The sequence below is a fragment of the Mangifera indica genome, unplaced genomic scaffold (assembly GCF_011075055.1).
Source record: "Mangifera indica cultivar Alphonso unplaced genomic scaffold, CATAS_Mindica_2.1 Un_0014, whole genome shotgun sequence".
In the NCBI taxonomy this organism is placed as follows: domain Eukaryota; kingdom Viridiplantae; phylum Streptophyta; class Magnoliopsida; order Sapindales; family Anacardiaceae; genus Mangifera; species Mangifera indica.
The window spans coordinates 484,169-504,402 of record NW_025401106.1 but is presented as its reverse complement, the minus strand read 5'-3'; the positions used below and the strand labels follow the sequence as shown (position 1 = coordinate 504,402).

Here is a 20,234-nt window from a genome sequence, read left to right as displayed (position 1 = left end):
ATGTATACACAAATGTGTACCCAAAGTGGGTACACATAGTATTGCTCATTTGGAAAACCCTTACTAGGTTTTAACTTTATGTCATAATTTACCTCAACCTAGAGTAAGGCTTTGTTGTTTTCTCCAGATTACTACCTATTTTCTCACAAGAAGGATCCTTGAAGGAGTTGCTTTCCTTCTAGATCATTTGGGACTAAGTAGAATTACAAGTCTTAGTAAGTAATGTAGTTCCTTTCGTTTGACAGTGGGAGCCAATGAATTTATGTTAACGTGTGACAGATGACTACTGCAATTGCTGTAGAGGATGTAAGAAGGGAAGTGAAGATATTACAGGCTTTGACGGGCATAAAAATCTAGTACATTTCTATGATGCTTATGAAGATGATGACAATGTTTATATAATAATGGAGTAAGTTTAAGTTACCTCATCAACTGCTTTATTTAAAGATTAACCTGTTGCATTTGTAATCATAAGTTAATGGTCCATGATTGCAACACTAGGACTTGAACAAATTTCTTGCTTCTTGGCTCCTAACAAAGGATGGAATTTTGTGCATATGCATGCAAATGTTAACTTCTCATACTGGATTTCAATGCACTTGGTCAACCCAATCATCAATGGGATTTGAATGTCCTTTATATGTTGGCTTTTGAGAAATCTTGATGTCAACTCCACTTGTAATACTGAATTTGACTTGACATGGCCTGTCAAATATATAATTCCTTCTATGGAAATGAAGATTGGCCGGCTAAGTGATTTTTGCATGGTCAAAATGCTTGACCTTTGATCTTTTATATATACTAGGATGAACAAGGGTCTTCCAGTGACACTTGCTAACTTATTTGTTTATTTGATACCTCGCTCTTTTATTCTCACCAGATTTTTGTTTCTCCGTGACTAATGAGAAAGATTGATTGGATGCTTAAACTTTTTTAATTGAATCCAAACAATGTGTTGGAAACTCTTTTCTTTAAGTTGTTGATTCCGTTTGTCACTTAACCTTTTCGCTCTTTCATGTTTCTAGGTTGTGCAAAGGTGGTGAACTACTGGATAGAATACTTTCAAGGTACCCACAGTTGTCCTACTTATCTCTTCATGGTAAATTTCTGGTCTGTTTGCTGACCTTCTAACTGCGGCTTAATTTCTATCTATTTGTCTAGGGGTGGAAAATATTCAGAAGAAGATGCAAAGGTTGTTATGGTTCAGATTTTAAGTGTGGTAGCCTTTTGTCACTTTCAAGGTGTGGTTCACCGTGATCTCAAGCCCGAGGTAATTAACTCATGAAGATTATCAATATATATTATTAGAAATCTGTTACACCTATTGATCAAATGTTACCTTTTCTAACACGTTGAAATCAAAGAAATGAGTCTAGCATAATTATGAAAACCAAAGTGAACAAAACTAGCACCAGTCATCACACGAAGGATTGTTATTTAAGCTTAGAAACTGATCAATTACTAGAATCAACAACTGAATGTTGTTTGTGGTTTACAGTTCTGATTTTCACTTTCCTTCTCACAGATTATCCCAGCTTACATGTATTTACTACATCGTGACATACACACATTTTCTGATGTTTTTTTTTTTATGTTTCAGAATTTTCTTTTTACTTCTAAAGATGAAAAATCACCTCTGAAGGCCATTGATTTTGGACTCTCTGATTATGTAAAGCCAGGTCAGAACCACTACTGAGATTTCCCCGCTAGTTTATGTTGAAAGTGTAGTTTGGGGGGTTTGACAGTTGAAATCTTTTACAGATGAGAGGCTGAATGACATCGTAGGAAGTGCATATTATGTAGCTCCTGAGGTACTGCATAGATCGTATGGGACTGAAGCTGACATGTGGAGCATTGGTGTCATTGCTTATATTCTTCTGTGTGGAAGTCGGCCTTTTTGGGCTCGGACAGAGTCTGGCATTTTCCGAGCTGTCCTTAAAGCAGATCCAAGCTTTGATGAAGCCCCTTGGCCTTCTTTATCCCCAGAGGCAATTGATTTCGTGAAGGGATTGTTAAACAAGGACTACCGGAAAAGACTTACAGCTGCACAAGCTCTGAGTAAGTCACTCCATAAGCAGTTATGTTGCTTATTTATGCCACTTGTGAAAATTTTCTTTTAGAATTGGCGCCTTTAGTTTCATCTTTTCTGGTTCAAATTTGGCTTGTGAAACTATGCCATTGTTGGGAGACTAGGGAGCTACCCCTTATTCTATCTCTTCCATATATTGAATCCCTATAACTATTCATAGTTTTGTTTACTGAAAAGTTGTTCTGGAATGTGCTCAGGTCATCCATGGCTGGCCAATTATCATGATGTGAAGATACCATCAGATATGATAGTATATAAGCTTGTAAAAACTTACATAGCTTCTTCTTCATTACGAAAAGAAGCATTACGGGTTAGTTGGATTAATTTTCATGTCATAATGGTTTTCTTTTTTTGATCTCTTAAATTCAATTTCTAAGATCTCTGTTATACCTGACTACTGTTTGGTTATCCTGATCTTTTTATTAGTGCCTAATTTGTTGTTTTTCATAATTTATGTTAATGTGTCATTCTTGTAAATTCAATTTTTAGACAATAGGAATTAGATGGTCACACACAAAATGAAAATTCAGGGAGTGAACAAAATTCTTGTCAATTACATTGTTGGAGAGTCGAGTGGAAATTGCCGCTACATTTTCTGAATATCTTCCTTGACATAAACTCTGATGCTACGCTGGCAGGCTCTTGCAAAGACATTAACAGTGGCTCAACTAGCTTATCTTCGGGAACAATTTACGTTGTTGGGCCCAAACAAAAGTGGATTTATTTCTATGCAAAACTATAAGATGGTCAACTCTTTTTCTTGATTTTTGTCTTTTAAAATCTTCTAGAGTTTTTAAAAATGATCTAAGAAGTTTAAGATTTAGCAGGCTGTGACAAAGAACTCCACCGATGCCATGAAAGACGCACGGGTTCTTGACTACGCCAGCATGGTAAATTCTCACAATGATCATTTGGTTATATTCAAATGGATATTCTTGCAAGACAGTTAAAATAGTAATAAAATGGCTGATTATCAAATCTTGTATACTGCAGATCGGTTCCCTTCAATATAGAAAACTGGATTTTGAAGAATTTTGTGCTGCTGCCATTAGTGTGCATCAGCTGGAAGGAATGGAGACTTGGGAGCAACATGCTAGGCAGGCCTATGACTTGTTCGAGAAGGATGGCAACAGACCAATCATGATAGAGGAACTTGCATCAGTATGTTCTCCCTCTCTCTGTCTGTTTATACAGAACTTACTGTATTATAAAAATTAATCTAAAATTCCACGAATAATCTAACTAAAGTTAATTTGAGTAGCAAAAAAATAAATAAAAAAATTATAATGAATGATCAACCCAAGTTATATATGTTGGTACATTGTTCACTTTATGTTGTGATGGATAAACCTATCTTTCTTTTGTGCCTGTATATTTCTACTTTAAACTAATCTAATCCCAAAGTGAAGATCGTTAAACACAAATATAGAATAATTTAATGCAGTCATGAGGCTGATTTACTGCTGTATAGACCTGAAAGACAAATGCACCCAGCCTAAAGGCGTGCTTATCAACTTAAGGGCATATTTGTTCTGCTGATTGGACAACACAACCAGGTTTGTATTATCTGATTTTAGGCATGTGTTTGGTGCACTTTCATCCAGGACCTGGATTGGACTGAAAAAGTTAAAAAAAGTAGTGTTGGAGAAAATGCCCTAAATAGACCATGTGTAGGAGCATGATTTGAAGGATCAAATGCGTAAAACCATTTGTTCTGATACATAAATTTACTCGTTTGTGCTTTCATATTCCGCCCCTACATTATGGATCATGCATCCAGTTCGAAGAAATTTATCAGGCTCAGGAAAGAGTTCGAACCCGGCTATTTGTTATTTTGACTTTCAAATCCTGCTGCTAGGCTATGGATTATACAAGAAGTTGGAGAAACTAAATCAGTCCATTACAATGTGCGAAAAGTAACATAAAGATATAGCACATAAATGAATGTGCTGCAGAATTAGTTGATCACAAAAATGGTCTCCAATTCTTGGAGGAACTACTGGTCAAGATATTTACGCCCTTAAGTATTTCTTTTCCTTGTGCGATTCATGTACAAATTTTCAGTCAAATCCCTTTCTGTATCCTCCAAATGGAATGTGATATTGATTCAAGTAATTTGCTTTTCTTACCAGGAGCTTGGACTTGGACCATCAGTACCTGTTCATGTTGTTCTCCAAGATTGGATCAGGCACTCCGATGGAAAGCTTAGTTTCTTGGGATTTGTTCGACTCCTACATGGCGTTTCATCCCGCACATTTCAGAAGGCTTGAATATCGCTGACTCAGTTTTCATCTTTATACCTCTGCTTCTGCAAAAATGTCTCGTGGGGACAAAATGCATATGCATAACTTGGGAGCTACCAACAAAGTAGCTAGTTCTGTGCTCATCTTAAGTTGCAGAAGGGGCCAAGGCCTATCATTATGAAGCTGTTCAAGGCATGTCATCACTATCATCTCAAATTCTTCTTCTTTTCCCCCCATCTTTATATAAGGTTTTACATTTCAATGATTTAGTTATAAGATTTGTGTCATTGGAAGTAGAAGATTGTACAGATAAGAAAGGTAGAATTGGCATAAATGTATGTAGTGTTAGCAAAGAGCTTGAAACATAAGTGAGCCTTTTCTTTTCCACTTTTGGTTGATTTGGGGTTTATCCCTAGTGTACCCCTTGCTATTCTCATTCTCATAATAAATCTCATTCTTGTGATTTTCTTTCTCACATCAATTGATAGGACAATTTAGTAATTTGCTATTTATATGCTTTATATAATATAACCATAACTAGAGGTAATTTATTCTTCATTACATAATTGAAATTAAAATATTTGTATGAAATGCGGATGATTTTTCTTATTTAATTTAATTAATTGTTAATCTCAACCATTTACCATTAAATAGCAGCTATATCAAATGAGACAAATATTTTAATTTCATTACTTTGAATTATTATTAGATAAAGCATAACTAGACGAAATTATGCAGGGCCCATCCACTGACATGGCAAGATCTAAATTATGAATAAAATAAAATGTCAAAAGCATGACGCCTCGATTTTGTTATAATACAAAATACCTTTAAAGTAATATTTAATTTGGATAATATTTTATTATTAAAACAGGTAAATTATCTTACTAATAAATTATTTTAGTTAAATATTCTTGAATATAATTATTTTTAAATATTTTTTATATTATTTGTTATATTAATTAAAAAAAATTTATTTTTGTCTAAAAAAATTAATAATATAATTATAATAAAATCAAGATTACCTTGATAATTTTTTAATATCTAAAGTGAAGGTGGTAATCATATTACCACTTATATTATCTGTCATGTTAGTATTAATAATAGAAAATTATTTTAATATTTTATTACTGACAAATCAAATAAGATAATAAAAGATAGATTTTCAAGATAATATTTAAATCTTTGAACCAAACGACCTCTAAGATTGTTGAAATAACAGAAGTTAACCATTAGAATATACAAAAGTTTACTTGGTAGTTCATGTCATTCGGATTGTATTCAAATCATATCAATTCAGATTTGATATCAAAGACCCTTAATCTTAACCCAATTTGAATTTGAATAGTATTAAAAAATTTCAATCCTAATCTATTTTGAACTATGTATGGATTATCATGAGATAACCTAAATTAAACTGAAATTGTTTCTCGTTTTCACTTTCCTAATTGTTTTTAGCATTTTAATTTATTCATCAAATTATTTTAATTTACTATTAATAAAACACACAATATAACATTTATCATATTTACAAATAGTTTAATAAATTACATACTAAGATTTCTAAAACATTTTAATAATTTTAATAACTAAATCATATTTCCATTATCGAAAAATAAAATCTATTTTTAAATAAAAATTAAAACAATTACAATAACATAGAGATACAATTATGTGTAATATGTAAGAGATTCAATTGTTATTGATATTTCTCTTTTAATATTTCTTTAATTTGCCCATAATAAAATCTATAACAATAACATTTTTCTAAATATTAGATTAATTCGAATAATTTTTGTATTAACTCTAATACGACTTGATTTAATTTTAAGTTGTATTTGGTTAACTCGAATTAAATTTTATAAAAAAAAAAACTTAACTTTAATCCAGTTTTTTTCTTATCATATATTGTTAGCTCTATATATATAATAGATGGTCATAAATCAATATATATTTATCTTGTCTTTTTTTATAGTTTATTTTTCATATTTAAAATTTAACCGAAATAAAAAGGAATCTAATATTTTTTTCAAAATTTTAGGGGATATTGTTCTTTAACAAAATTTCAGGGGAATTTGGTGATTTATGCCAAAGCCCCAAACTCGAATCGGTAATCAACCAAAAAAAAGGCAAAGCATCAGTCTTCTTCTTCTTCTTCTTCTTCTTCTTCTTAGTACAAGTATTAGTCTAGTGGTTTCATTTGCTTCTACCATCTTCGTTTAACTCCAATGGCGACGACTACCAAAACCCTGAAGCTGAAGCCAAAACCCAGATCTCCAATTTTGATTCTCTTCGTCTTCTTCTCTCTCATTGCATTTCTTTGCATGTTCTCATCTCTTCTCTCAACAAATGGCTTCTCCTTCTCTTCCTCATTTTCCTTCAGAAATTTAAAAAGACCGAGGAACAAGAGAGAGCACACTCTCCAAGAAAAGTACTTGTATTGGGGTAATAGAATTGACTGCCCTGGTAAAATCTGTGAACCTTGTGCCGGCCTTGGTCATCAAGAATCTAGCCTTAGGTGTGCCCTTGAAGAAGCCTTGTTTTTGAAAAGGTATTAATTTAAGCTTTTTTATTGAAAACCTTTTGAGCTTGTGGGATTTATATATTGAATTGTTCGTTTTCTTGTGGAATTGAGCCCCGAAAGTTTGAAAGATTAGGCGAATTTGAGTTGCAGATTAGTTTTTGTGAAGAAAGTTAGGAATTTGAATGCTGGAATCTCAAAAGCTTTTAATTGAGATCTTAGCAGTGTCTTCTCATGTGATTATGAGCAAATGAAGTTTAAGCTAGATTTTTTACCGGATGTTTAGTGGCAGCAGTTTCATTTAGCATCTTTGTTACTCTGCAATGAACAGTGGATTGGTTCTTTTTCTCTCTCTTATGTATTTGTATCTGTTTAGTGTTTCAATCCTGTTAGTTTTCTGCAGAACTTTGGTCATGCCTTCTAGGATCTGTATCAATCCGATGCACAATGCAAAAGGCATCCTTCATCAGTCTAACAATAAAAGTTCAGAGGAAAGGTAATTTATTGAAGATTCCCCCCCTAAAGTTTCCAGAATCAGGTGCTTTGTTTTGTAAAAGGAATCGCTTTCACCTGTTTCTTCCTTAGTTCATTAATACTAATAACATTATTTTCAGTTGACAAAATAGAACAATTGAATAATCTGAACTTGCTTCATTTTCATATGGTAGGTGGGCAGATGAATCTTGTGCTATTGAATCTTTGTACGATGTGGATCTTATATCTGAAACTGCACCAGTCATTCTAGACAACTCAAAAATGTGGTATCAGGTGCTAATGACAAGTATGAAGTTGGGAGTTAGAGGGGTTGCACATGTGGAAGGTGTTAGTCGGGCTGATCTCAGAGATGATACTCGCTACTCAAAGCTCTTGCTCATTAATCGAACTGCTAACCGCCTGTCATGGTAATTTGATATATTTATTATGCTGGCTTTCAGTTATCACCTTTTGTAAGACTCAGAATCTTTTAGTTGGTTGACCTCAGTATTATTAAGTAACAGAGTTTAATGATAAACCATGCTGCTGTCTTTCATTGTAGGTCACTCAGAATATTCTGGGAACTTAAGTTATTTTATTTAAAAAAAATATTTCTTATATTGGACATACATTGTGAATATACGAATTTGCCTTGTTTAGGTGTCCTTAATGAAACTATCAAGTGTTTGATCAATTTGGAGAAAGTTACAGCCATACTATTATGAATTGTTTCTTGTTAAACCTTTTTGTCTGTTGTTTTAAGAACTTAATTGTGACATGTTGTTCCCTTATTTATCCTTATATTTGAGTTTAATCAAACGTTTGGCCTCAATAATGCCTGAGTTAGTTCAGTTGACTCTCTGGTTGAATGGATCATTTATCTAAATTCATGTTTGTCTATTCCATCTAAATTCATGGATCATTTATCTAAATTCGTGTTTGTCTTTTCCATCTGAAATAATGTTAAAAGACATTGTTCCTCTTTTGTAGTCATTTCTTGTTGCAAAATATAAGTTGTTGTTATTCTTTATTAATGAGTAAAGATTTTGAATGCCTTTGCTTGTAGCAAAATGCAAGTTGTTGCTTTTCTTATCTATGAGTTAAAAATTTGTATCAAGCAAGTTTTGCACACTAATATTGTTGTCATTTAGGTTTATGGAATGCAAGGATCGAAAAAACCATAGTGCTATATTGCTGCCACATTCATTTCTTCCATCAATGGCTGCAGAAAAATTGAGGGATGCAGCTGAACAGGTTTGTTGTATATAATGCCGTCAATTTTTTTTTTTAATGAAAAAGGTTTGAGGAAAAGGATGTTCTTGATTATCTGTGCTAGTGAGATAACATACAACTGGACTAATGCTTGTGTTCGTCCATGCTATGCTGATGTGACATTTAAATTAATAAGTAATTTATGTGGCTGTGACAAATTCTTGGGTAACATCTGCTGAGGAACTTCAATACCGTCTTCATAGATTGGGAGGGTGACAAGCTTGGTTTTGAATCATCCTTATGTAGAGTTTACATTGAACCAACTCAAATATAGAAATTTATATGGCTATACTTCTTTCATAGATTGCGATGGTGATAAAGTCGGGTTCAAGTCATCCTTATTTGGAGCTCACATTAACTGAATCTAACATAGAAATTCATATGACCACCTGTCAGCCAAGAATGTCTTGTTAAGAAATAATTGTAAGATCTTGCCCCTTTACTGGATTGGTGACTCATAAAGAAGGATATGATTAGTGGCCTTTATGGGTAGCTCTTGTTGGTTGTAAAATATGAGAATCATAGCAGAGTGTCTTAGAAAATAAATGGACCTTTAAGTTTCTAATGAAGCCAGAAGATGCCAATTGGTTATACTTGAAAGAGTTTATTTATCTTGAAAAGAGAAAAAAGAAAGTAATTAATGACAAATTATAAACTTCATTACTTACTGAAGATATAATTTGTGATATAGTGGAGTAGATTTAGCCTGTCAGATTTGAAATACTTGTGTAAAGCAACATTGGCTATTAGTTTGAAATTTTGAATGACTATGTAATGTCAATGGCTAAGGCCCCTCTCAGCCATGTTTATCATAAAGGGGGAAATTGTTGACTCTATCAAGCAAAACTTCTATGGAATACAGAACATCTCTCTATAAGGATCAGAGATCATAAACATAGATTTGCATATTTTTTTGATGTGCAAGATCCTCTACATAGGTAAGCACAGAGCATACTTCTCTTATTATGTAATGGATAGATGCTCTAAATTATGCAAGGCAAACATTTCCACAAGAAGTTCCCCTTGTGAATAGATTTTGAAGAACTTTTTAAGAAAACACAAATTTTTTTATTTTTCTTGATTACTTCTGGATTGATTACAAAGGAAGAGGAGCGGCCTCTTTTACAAAGAGGGCTCAGGCAAAATGAAAAACTATTACATGCGTGATGGACAAAGTGGACCACACGTTATTACAAATCGGCATACAAGAGCAAGTTAAATTGATTGAACACTTGTGGTGGAATAGTGAGGACTCAATGTGATGAGTGTCAGCAGAGTCCTCTTAGAGAGAGAACTTAGTAAAGATAGAGTCTGCCAAATCTGGGTCATCTTTGGGATGTGGCCTAAAGTGAGCACAAGGGTTCTGTAGATGTTGGTTGAAGAGAGTATCATCCATGTTGTATATATTTGTCAAGATGCATGTATAGTTTTCATTTTTATTGCTTTTAAACCATTAGATTAGTTATATGGTATTCCTCTTGGTTAATATTCAGGAGAAGAAAGTGGACGGCTAGGGCCAAAGCCGTAAAAATCTGGTAGATATATTTACCACCTCCTTATCTTTTATCAGCTCAATTATTTGGGATAAGAGCTGTCATATCTAAACATACTTTTACATCACTGTTTTCCTGTTGGCCAAGGGACATGACACTGATTAAAGTTTGATGGATTTGAAAACCATATCATATATATGTATTTAGACTGGTAGTGTTGTTTGCAAATTGTAGCGGACCATAATTCTCCTTGCTTCAGCTTCTAATAATTATAGCATTTAGAAACTCTTAAAATTCATTCCATTTTACAGTTTTCTAGGCGCTGACAAGTTTCATGTCTATAGATAAAGGCACTCCTTGGTGATTATGATGCCATGCATGTACGTAGAGGTGATATACTAAAAACCAGGAAGGACAAGAATGGGGTTGAAAGGACCCTGCATCCTCATCTGGACAGGGATACACGCCCAGAGTTTATCCTCTGCAGGATTAAAGAATGGGTTCCACCTGGGCGGACTCTTTTTATTGCTTCAAATGAGAGAACACCTGGATTCTTTTCACCACTCTCTGTCAGGTAAATACTTGAGTACATAAGGTCTCTAGGAGTCCAATATGAGAATAATGCTCGAAAGTAACATAAAAAATTTGATAAAAACTTTCATGTTGTGGCTAAGTTGAGATTGACTTTTGGTGACTGATACTTGCAGATACAAATTAGCATATTCATCTAACTTCAGCCAGATCCTAGATCCCGTGATTGAGAATAACTACCAGTTATTCATGGTTGAGAGGCTTGTCTTGGCTGGAGCCAAAACATACATTAAAACATACAAGGAAGATGATATCGATCTCAGCCTCACTGATGATCCAAAGAAGAACACGAAGAATTGGCAAATACCTGTCTATACCCTGGATAGAGATCAGGAGTGCTGATATAACACTTACCTGAGTTCCCTTTATGATTCAGCTGACTACTTTTCCACTGATTACAGGCTCTCAGATGTATGACCGTACTTCCAAGCCAAGATATGCGCATACAGTGTGTTATTGAAATATTGTAGCTTGATGAAAGAATCAAGATTGTGAGTGAAAAAGAGAACCTCACTGATTGGCTCTGTAAATTGTGGTAAATTGCAGTGATAAAGTGTTATACGGGATTGTATGTGTTGTTCAATCACATTCTTTTAAAATTACTGAGAAATTGAAATCAAATTTTTTGTGTACAGCTCTTGGGCAGTTGCAGTTAACAGCAATTTTTTCAATGGATGATTATGATTCATTATTACAAGTTAAATTTTATCTTTTCTGGGTATTTGAGTAGAAGGAACTTCGTTTAAGATCATTTTAAATGATCTCCAACCAATTCGAAGATGCACAATCTAGACATAAGAAGGCCATTAGCTAATTTAGTTTGAGTTGTGTGTAAATTGAAACAAACCTAAAAACAACACAAAGGCCACAACCGGAAGTAGCTAAATCTGTTGTGTTTTTGTGGTGAAAATTCATCAATTTGTTTTTACTTAGAAATGGAGATAGCCAACTTTAAACCCTTTTGAGCTCTTTCTCCGCATGAACTTCTGTGATTTATCCTCCAAATTAAGTCAGTATGAGCTGCACTTCTGCCCCTGGTGTTGTGCAGTATCCTTTATCTTTATAAAAGGAAGAATAATTTGATAAGTCATCATTGAAATTATTCATATAGTAATAATTAATTCTTCAAAAAGAAAAAGCCAATCTAATTAGAAATGTACCAAAGGTATGGCTGTAAATCAAAGAAAAATATGTGAAGGTTCCATCAGGCAACTGTCATGTGACAACAATGGAGGAAGAACTTCTCAGTCAAACTGACACGTCGAAAGCTAAGCTCTATTCCCATGAACAGCATATTTCCCAACTGTCATGTGTGTCATGCCTTTGATTAAACTTATTTTAGGACAATGGTATTTTGAGTCCATAGATAAAAGAATGGCTAGATAAAAGGCATATAAATTATGGGTCAAAATTCGAAGTTCTACTTTTGTTATGTTTTGGATGTTCAACTTCTTTTCTTACAGGCTTCCTCAGTGATTAACTTCAGATTTTCCCCTTGAGATGAATTAGTCTTCATTAATCAGACAAATGCCTAAAGCTTTCCCTCATATTGAAGTTGAACTGTCTCATTTGCTTTTTGCACATAACAGCATTCCCAGCAATTGACACAATCATTAATGGTAAATTCCAACAATGAGATATGCACGAAAGAAGAATCAATTGAAATTTAACCCAAAAGGCAGGCATGGTTGAATGTAAGAATAACCCAATTCAAGAATAAGGATAAGCAAATTTACAACCTTAACAACATCTAAAAGGAATCACACGGCCAAATCACCAGAATGCATGAAACAAAAGTGTCTGATCAATAAGGCAATGCAAGTTTCCCAATATGTGGTAAATAATTCTACAGGCTCCTAAATATTGGTTTGTAAATAGTGATATGTTAATGATTAAAGCTACAGATCTAGACAGCGTCGACAAGAAAAGAAAATGGAAACCCTAAATAGTAAATGAGTGCCATGATGTATTCCTGGAGCATATCAGTTGGGTCAACATAACGGGCATTTCTTTTTACCCACCACATCTTGGCATCAATGTGATTCTGCTAGGGATTCCAGAAGTCCAGGTTCAAAGTTCTCAACAACTCTTTTTTTCAGAATTAGTGAGATTGTGCTTCAAGAAGGATGTTTGTAGCTGCATTTATATCATTTCTTGCCTGCACAAGGGCCTGTCTGGCAGAGTTTTGGTCAAATCCCATAGAAACAAGTATAGCAATGGAGTCTTCAGGCGGCTCAATGATGGAAGGCGCTGGAGAAGGGTAACTTCTCTGAAATCAAAGTAAACATAAGTTGTTCAGGAATGCTGATAAGTGCAAATGAAGTGAAAGTCAAATATGATTTACATCAAGATCCCAAACTGCTTGAGCATAAGATTATTTATAAATCACAGTCAAGCTAAAATCAAATTAGTTTCATCATAAAGAGAAGTTGATATTAACCATTAAAGTATCTGTCATAGAGAAAAGCCAATAAAAGTACATAATAGAAGTCTACTACAACTCATTTAACTTTTAATCTACATGGAAAAACTTATATCAAAGCTGCTTTCCTTCATTTGCAGCAATTGAGATCAATCAAAGGTATTTCCTGATTATATAATTACAATTTCATCTTGCTTTGAGCCAAACTAAAAGGTTGAGAAATTACAGCAACGACAAATAATGATAAAAACAAACTAAGCCTAATGAACAAAATTATAGCTTATTGGAGTATATAGACGAAAGTACATTATCAAATTTAGGCAGGGTCTCCATTGTAAATGACCAAAACATGATGGGCCACTCTGTAATTTACTGTTTTGTATATAAAGCGCCTAAATATTTGTATGATTTAGGGCTTTCATTCATTTTCAGTAAAAACGCCTTTTCTCTCTCTTAGAACTCGCACTCTTCTCTCATCTCCCTTTGTTTTGTTTTGCAATTAGAGTTCTTTTTTCTGTTTTCCTAGCTCAAATTCATGTCTCTGTCTCAAATCCGTTCATAGCTCAACCCTTTCAACATGACATACAGATAGGTAATTGTGTCAAAAATAAAACTACAGACATCTACAACATAAAAAAAATGCAATATATAACCAAAAATTGAACTAAATATATCCTTCAAAACAAAGGCATCAAATGAATTGGGAGCAGGAACATTGCCAGTAGAGACTTTATCCACCCCACAGGAGGGTGAGGAGAGAATAGGATATTAAGTATTAGGGCAACAGGGTTCAAATCTCATGCATCATGAAAATGAATCCATAAAACATGAATCATGCCCACATGGTTTGGTTAGTTAATACTACTATAGTTAACAAGTAAAACAAGTTAGCAGCTGGTTAAAACACAGCCAAGGTACTTGCCTCCACTTGGTGCCCTGTGTAGGATGGCACACTTCCTACAACATTTCTACTAGGTGCTGCAGGCGAACTCCCAACAGATGGCCAAGAAAGCCGTGAAAAGAATGAAGCAACAAACTCAGGGAACTGTCACAAGAATAAACAGTGAAATCAAGAACAATGCATTCTAATCTTTATGACAACATATGCAAATAAAAGAAATACTGCCAATAATTTGAATTTTATACAGTTTTGAATAAGACTTCCTGACATCATATGCATATCTCAGCTGCAGTACTTCACTCCAAGAAGACATTGTAAAATAATTTATAATGCCACCTAATAAGTGCCACGGATGCTCTCAGAAGATTTAAAACAATCTGAGGCAACTTATATTACCGTCATCTATGACTTTCAATCAGAAACGGAACTACCGACTAAAAGGGTGGCACCCATCATTATGCCTGAAATCCTACAGAAGTCATCGACTCCAAATATGCAAGTCTTCAAGGATGCCTCCAAATATGCCACACTTCCACACCCAGACCAGACTAGTCCATTGCTATTCATTGCAAAATCCATAGATCAATTTTATAATTAATTCCTTTCTCTTTTCTTCTTAATAAAGGAAAAAAATCACATTTAAGTTGATTTTATTTCTTATCTGTTTCATTTCCATACAGCATTCAATGTAATAACTCCAATGAAGCTCATAATTGTATGAAAAAGAATCTGCTTAAATGCTTGAACAGAGTACAAGCTATTGTCTACATTTGTAGTCTCAGAAAGTTATTTCAGTCCCAACATTATAATGAATTATTACCTTTGCATTGTTTTTATAGGAAAAAAATTACCTTTGCCTTGCGGATGCATAAGAAATTTAGACGGTACAAGGAACCAGCGAGAATCCCACATAATCCTGGCAACAGAGATCTTTTCCATGATGATAAAAGAAGCTGCCAGACAGAATGCAATGTTAGACCCTAGATCTCTACGGTAAGAGGGGGAAGGAGGGCAGACATGGCAAAAGGTAATGAATTACACCCACACTAACCTGGAGACCAGCTAGATATATGAAAGACTTATCAGAAAAGCGAACTCCAAATACATGGAACCTTGTCGAAACTGGAATGTCAAAGAAAAAGGGTACAAACGAAGCAAATATAAGACCATATGGTCCAGATGTCAGTAGGTTTGTAGCAGGATCTGCAAGAGGAGAAAGATGTAAATGAATCAATTTCTCCACCATTTCGCATTGTAGACAAGTAGGCAGAAAGATAGAGAAGTAATAAACAAAAAGAACAGCCGCATTTATAGTTTATCCTTTAAGCCCATGATCAGATAGGAGTAAAATCTAGCATGCACAAGCCAGAAAATAAAGAAAGAAAAGAAGAGAAACAGGAGAACAGGGAGAATGAAGCAATTAAGTTAATGTCTTGGGTTAAAAACCATCTCCATAACGTGATAATCTCATGTTAGAGACCCCACTTCCGCTAGGATTTTTCCCAAGGAGCTCGTGAGTGCAAAAAAATTATGTCATTCCAAGCCTGAGATTGAAAGAATAAGTGTATAACTTCCCTTTCAGATCACTTGTCAGACAACAAATCTTTTAGAAGGGCTCTTAATGTTCGGGATGTGCGTCATAGTTTCTTGAACCAATAAGAATTGGTTAACTTTGGCAAAAATATGAAATTTGTTAACACAATTTGCCAAAGGCCATTCCCAAATGCGAAAGAGTAAACCAAAAATAAAGGACAATAAAACCACAACACGGCTGTCATCTACACAATGCAAAGAGCTGAATCAAATACTTAAAAATTAGAAACTAGAGGAGCATATAAGGATTACAAAAGAGTACACACCTTTTAGAAGTGCTAGTGCAAGGACCTCAAAGAGTAATGAAACCATTATGGAGAACAAGATGAAGACCTGCATGCATGAAGCATATTCTATATTTATGAAAGAAAACAGATTCCAAAGAAAAAGAAACTCAAAACAACTAGAAAAACATTGTTTTCTATCTTGTGTTACAATCATTGATGGAGAGGATACTCAAGGTAAACTATATAGTAACTAATCAAACCATAGAAACCCCAATTACCCTATATGGGATTCTACCACAACTTCATAAAAGCCTAATGAAAGTACAGAAACAGAATAGTTATGGAAATAAATGAGCATGACAACTATTAAAGAAGACATGAAAGTACAATTAAACCAACCAAAGGAAAAAAAAAAAAACAATTAACCATATCTGTGACGTTAACACAAACTCCTAGAGCTAATTTTGGAGATGACATAGCCATGTTGGAAAAAGAAAGTATTTTATAACACCCAACAAATAATTCACATAATACCTGTCAAGATTTCATATTCCATGAAAATATTAACAACAAAGCAGAACCAAAATCAGCAGAATGATTGACAAATGTGAATGATGGCTATAGGAAGCTGGACAGTTGAACTACTCAAAACATCAAATAATCACCTTCACAAGCTGCTGAATCCTAAAATCACCTCTCAAAGTGATGCACTCAATCAAAGAAAATTATACGAAGTAACTGAACTATCACACCATGTAAAACAATTAACATGATAAAAAAACATATCAGTTGTACACACATTGGAACCTCTTTAAATACTTTGATCCATTTCAAACAATTTACTTTTTTCACTAGGCACATTTCTACCACTAAAAAAATAAGCTCTCCAATATCTGGCCAGTCAAATAAAAAGAACCAAGCCAAATTCTTCTTCATTTCAAGAACAGTTTGTCCTAGTAAACAGTAAAAGTCAGCAGCTCCTTTGCAGACATTCCCAAGTTAATTAATGTTTGCTTGAAACTAAACTTTCACTTGATAATTTTCTGTTTTCTTTCAACCTTTCAACACTACAATCAGTATTCTTCTGATTATACAGCATACAAGCAGAACCTATATTATTAAGCCCAACTACTCAATAATTAGATATACTTCCCTCTATTATAATTATATAATATGAATAATAAGTTAATCGTCCCCACTGGATGCACAAGATAGCAGTGATTACTTTCTAGAATACACAGTAAACTAAGATATGATGGGGAATTGTGTCAGCTTGCTAATCTGAATAGGCTGGGTCTCTTGTGGATGCACAAGAACTCCTGGGTCAAAATTTTATTCAGACTGGGTTCTGTCATCAGAGATGTTGGGTAGGAAATAAAAAATATGATACATAAATCACGAGTGGTTTAAAAAGGATGATCACTCACTGAGTACTTATTAGAACCTATCTGTCTCTCAAACACCCTGAAGTAGTACAGCAAATACAGCCCAAACATCAGTTCTGGTGCAGATGAAAAGGCAAAGCCAGACACTATCAACTTCCATAGGCGAAAATTCTTGAAAATGTCCTGCCATTAAATATAATAGAACTGATTAGAAAAATCTCATAGAGAATGAGTAGGTAAAAACATAGAATTGCAGTAAGGCACTATAACTGAAGTAGGGGAAGTTACTAAATGGTTTTCCCCACAATAAATACCAAAAAACTGATTGTCTAAAGGACATCTAAAGTTTACTAATTTGTGCTATATCAATTAAGATAATATTCACATCACTGTTTATGGTAGTGTGAAAATCCAAATTTCATGTAAGTTCTCTCACCCATTGTTATGATACTATCCATGACAATGCTTGATTCATGCATATTCGAGAAACTATCTAATTAAAAAAATTTCAACCTCTTTCCGTCAAAAGAAATATTTTAGAACTCCATTTATGTCTAAAATCCTAAATCCTTGCCTTCAAATATCTATATTTCCCCTGATTTCAAAACTATCCCACATCGAAATTTAACTTCCGAAGAACATCCATGGAAAATATTTCTACAGAGCTAAAACAACCCTAGATCAACATAACTGATAAAAAAAAACACGATTTTGATCATAATTCAAGCCATCAATTTCCAAGTTAAAAAAACAGTTCAAATTGAACATAAAAATTAACAACAAATCAGCTAAAAAAGAGCACCAAACAAACAGAGGTACCTCATACGACAAACCAAGCTTGTTAAAACGGCCTTGGATCCCAAAGAAAACGGTGAAAATCGCACTAGCGATGACAAATGTTCTGGTGACTGGAGCATTACCTACAAAAGAAAAATCAATTTCATTAATCAATACATACATACAAACATCCATTTTTTATTGGAAATATAAATAAATCGATCAAAGAAACACATTATCGGTACGTACTAAAACCAGAGGGACCGCCGTTTATCATTTTTTTTGTTTTCTTATCAGAGACGGAGAAACCAACCACTAAACACAGCAATCCGATTCTCGATTGCCTTTCTTTGTTTCTAATCAATGAATTCAGTGTGTTTTTGTAATGTTAATCGACTCTTTTCCCACCTTTTTTTCTTCTTTTTTGCGTTCTTTTATTTTTCTTATTTGACTTCTGCGTTTTGACTACAACAATATGTGCCGTCCCCATTTATTGGCCTAACGGCGTTTTAAGGCCTGAAGATCGTCTCAACGACGTTACGTGCCAAGTCTAATTTAACGGTGGATTTCAGTCCAACCGAACTTAAACAATAATTAATTTAAATTTAAAATACTTAATTTGAGCTTAAGTTTACCGTTCTTGAACTAACAAATAATAACACAAAAAAAAAGGAATCAATAATATTAGAGGAAAATAATTGTAGGAGAATAAAAAAAAATCAACAAATAATAAGAAAAAATATTATCGGATACCAATCACCAATCAAGCTTAATGAACTAAAATTGTTTTAGTTCGAATTTAACTTGTTGAAATCAAACAATAAACCAAACTTAAATTACTTTTACATAAATTTACTTTTAGCGTAAACACAATTCAAAACAAGTAACATCTTACATTATATTGTTGATTTACCATCAAAGAAATTTAATTTCTTAATCAAATCTATGGGTAATTGTATTAATTGAACTATTATTTACTATGAATAATTATATATTATAAATTTTCGAGGTCAAATGACTATTTCCCACCCAATGTTTGATGAAAAGACAGATTTTTATCTAATAAGTTTGAAAAAATGAATTTCTCACTTATTTGTGAAAATTAACTGTTGATTTTAATAATTAAAAAGTATTTATGTTAATTTTTTGTAAATATTACAATAGAGTTGCATTTAAGGGTATCAATGTTATTTTTTAAAAAATTTACTAAAGATTAATATGTATTTTTCTTAGTTTATTTAGAAAATAATCATATCCACTTATATATTTTGAAAATATAATATATTTTCAATAGTTTATAATATAACATTTACATCTCTTATTTTTTGTGTATTTTGAAGGTATAACTATCAATTTTGAAACCATTGAAGACATATTGAAATTTTAAAAATTTCAATACATCTCCAATTTTTTTTTTTAAATTCAAAACCCCCCTTAAAATTTCATTAATACCCCTAATATTTTTCAAAAATGATAATTTATCTCTAAACACGTAATTATACATCATTGACATCTCTATTTGTATCAATAATTTTATTATTATTTTAATTGAAATTAATATAAATTAGGTATAAAATTATTTAATAAAATTTTGATATTAAAGTGTTATTTAGTTTGAGTAGTATTTTTTAGTAATTTTATAAAAAAGTTAAAAAAATATTAGAAATTTTATCTGATGGGTGAAAAATTAGTTCAAACATTGGGTGGGAACTAGTCATTTGTCATAGGTGTTTAAAATTGGTTACCCGAATCAATTCATTTATCAAATTAAATAAATAATAAAAATTATTTTATGTTAAACATTTAATATATCACAACACAAAATTTAAATTGCATTAAATAAAAAACATGTTTACCACTTGCATGCTTGTAGGTTACATCAACCAACACAATCCATCTCTATTTTTCAGTTCTTTTAATTCATTATTTTCATTATCCAACTATTCCAACCCCTAAACTAAAATCTATTGACCCCTGCCTAAGTTGGTTCTCCCAACTAACTATCTTGTCTCTTCACCCAAGTGGCATTTGTCCAATATGATTTGACAAAGATAGATGAATTGCCAGTAGAAGACATGAAAAACATGGGTCTATATCACATTATAATTATTTTCCCTCTAAGGTAAATATGTGAAGAGTGAACATGCGAAATAAGACACTAGTTTGATTTTGATAGCAAGCTCAATATTCTTCTATTCTTCTTTTTTTTTTTTTTTTTTTGTCTCCTATCACCTTATTGCTTTATG

The 20,234-nt window shown here is 33.1% G+C and overlaps 2 protein-coding genes and 1 pseudogene across 2 annotated transcripts; 2 read left to right on the top strand and 1 right to left on the bottom strand.

The window, feature by feature from the left end:
* The first annotated feature begins 279 nt into the window (after positions 1 to 279).
* On the top strand, positions 280 to 4,795 carry LOC123205733 (annotated as a pseudogene).
* Positions 4,796 to 6,489: 1,694 nt separating this feature from the next.
* Positions 6,490 to 11,317, top strand: LOC123205737. Its single transcript, XM_044622762.1, has 6 exons — positions 6,490 to 6,883; positions 7,257 to 7,349; positions 7,522 to 7,755; positions 8,479 to 8,581; positions 10,437 to 10,666; positions 10,800 to 11,317. The coding sequence occupies exons 1-6, from the start codon at positions 6,561 to 6,563 to the stop codon at positions 11,023 to 11,025; spliced, it is 1,209 nt and encodes a 402-aa protein (XP_044478697.1). The 5' UTR covers positions 6,490 to 6,560; the 3' UTR covers positions 11,026 to 11,317.
* Positions 11,318 to 12,323: 1,006 nt separating this feature from the next.
* Positions 12,324 to 18,465, bottom strand: LOC123205730 (rhomboid-like protein 20). The gene is made up of 8 exons (XM_044622755.1): positions 18,238 to 18,465; positions 18,031 to 18,131; positions 17,254 to 17,394; positions 15,866 to 15,932; positions 15,058 to 15,209; positions 14,858 to 14,959; positions 14,028 to 14,150; positions 12,324 to 12,952 (listed from the first exon to the last, which is right to left on the bottom strand). Exons 1-8 carry the CDS (start codon positions 18,263 to 18,265, stop codon positions 12,785 to 12,787), a joined length of 882 nt encoding a protein of 293 aa, XP_044478690.1. The 5' UTR covers positions 18,266 to 18,465; the 3' UTR covers positions 12,324 to 12,784.
* Positions 18,466 to 20,234: the final 1,769 nt, after the last annotated feature.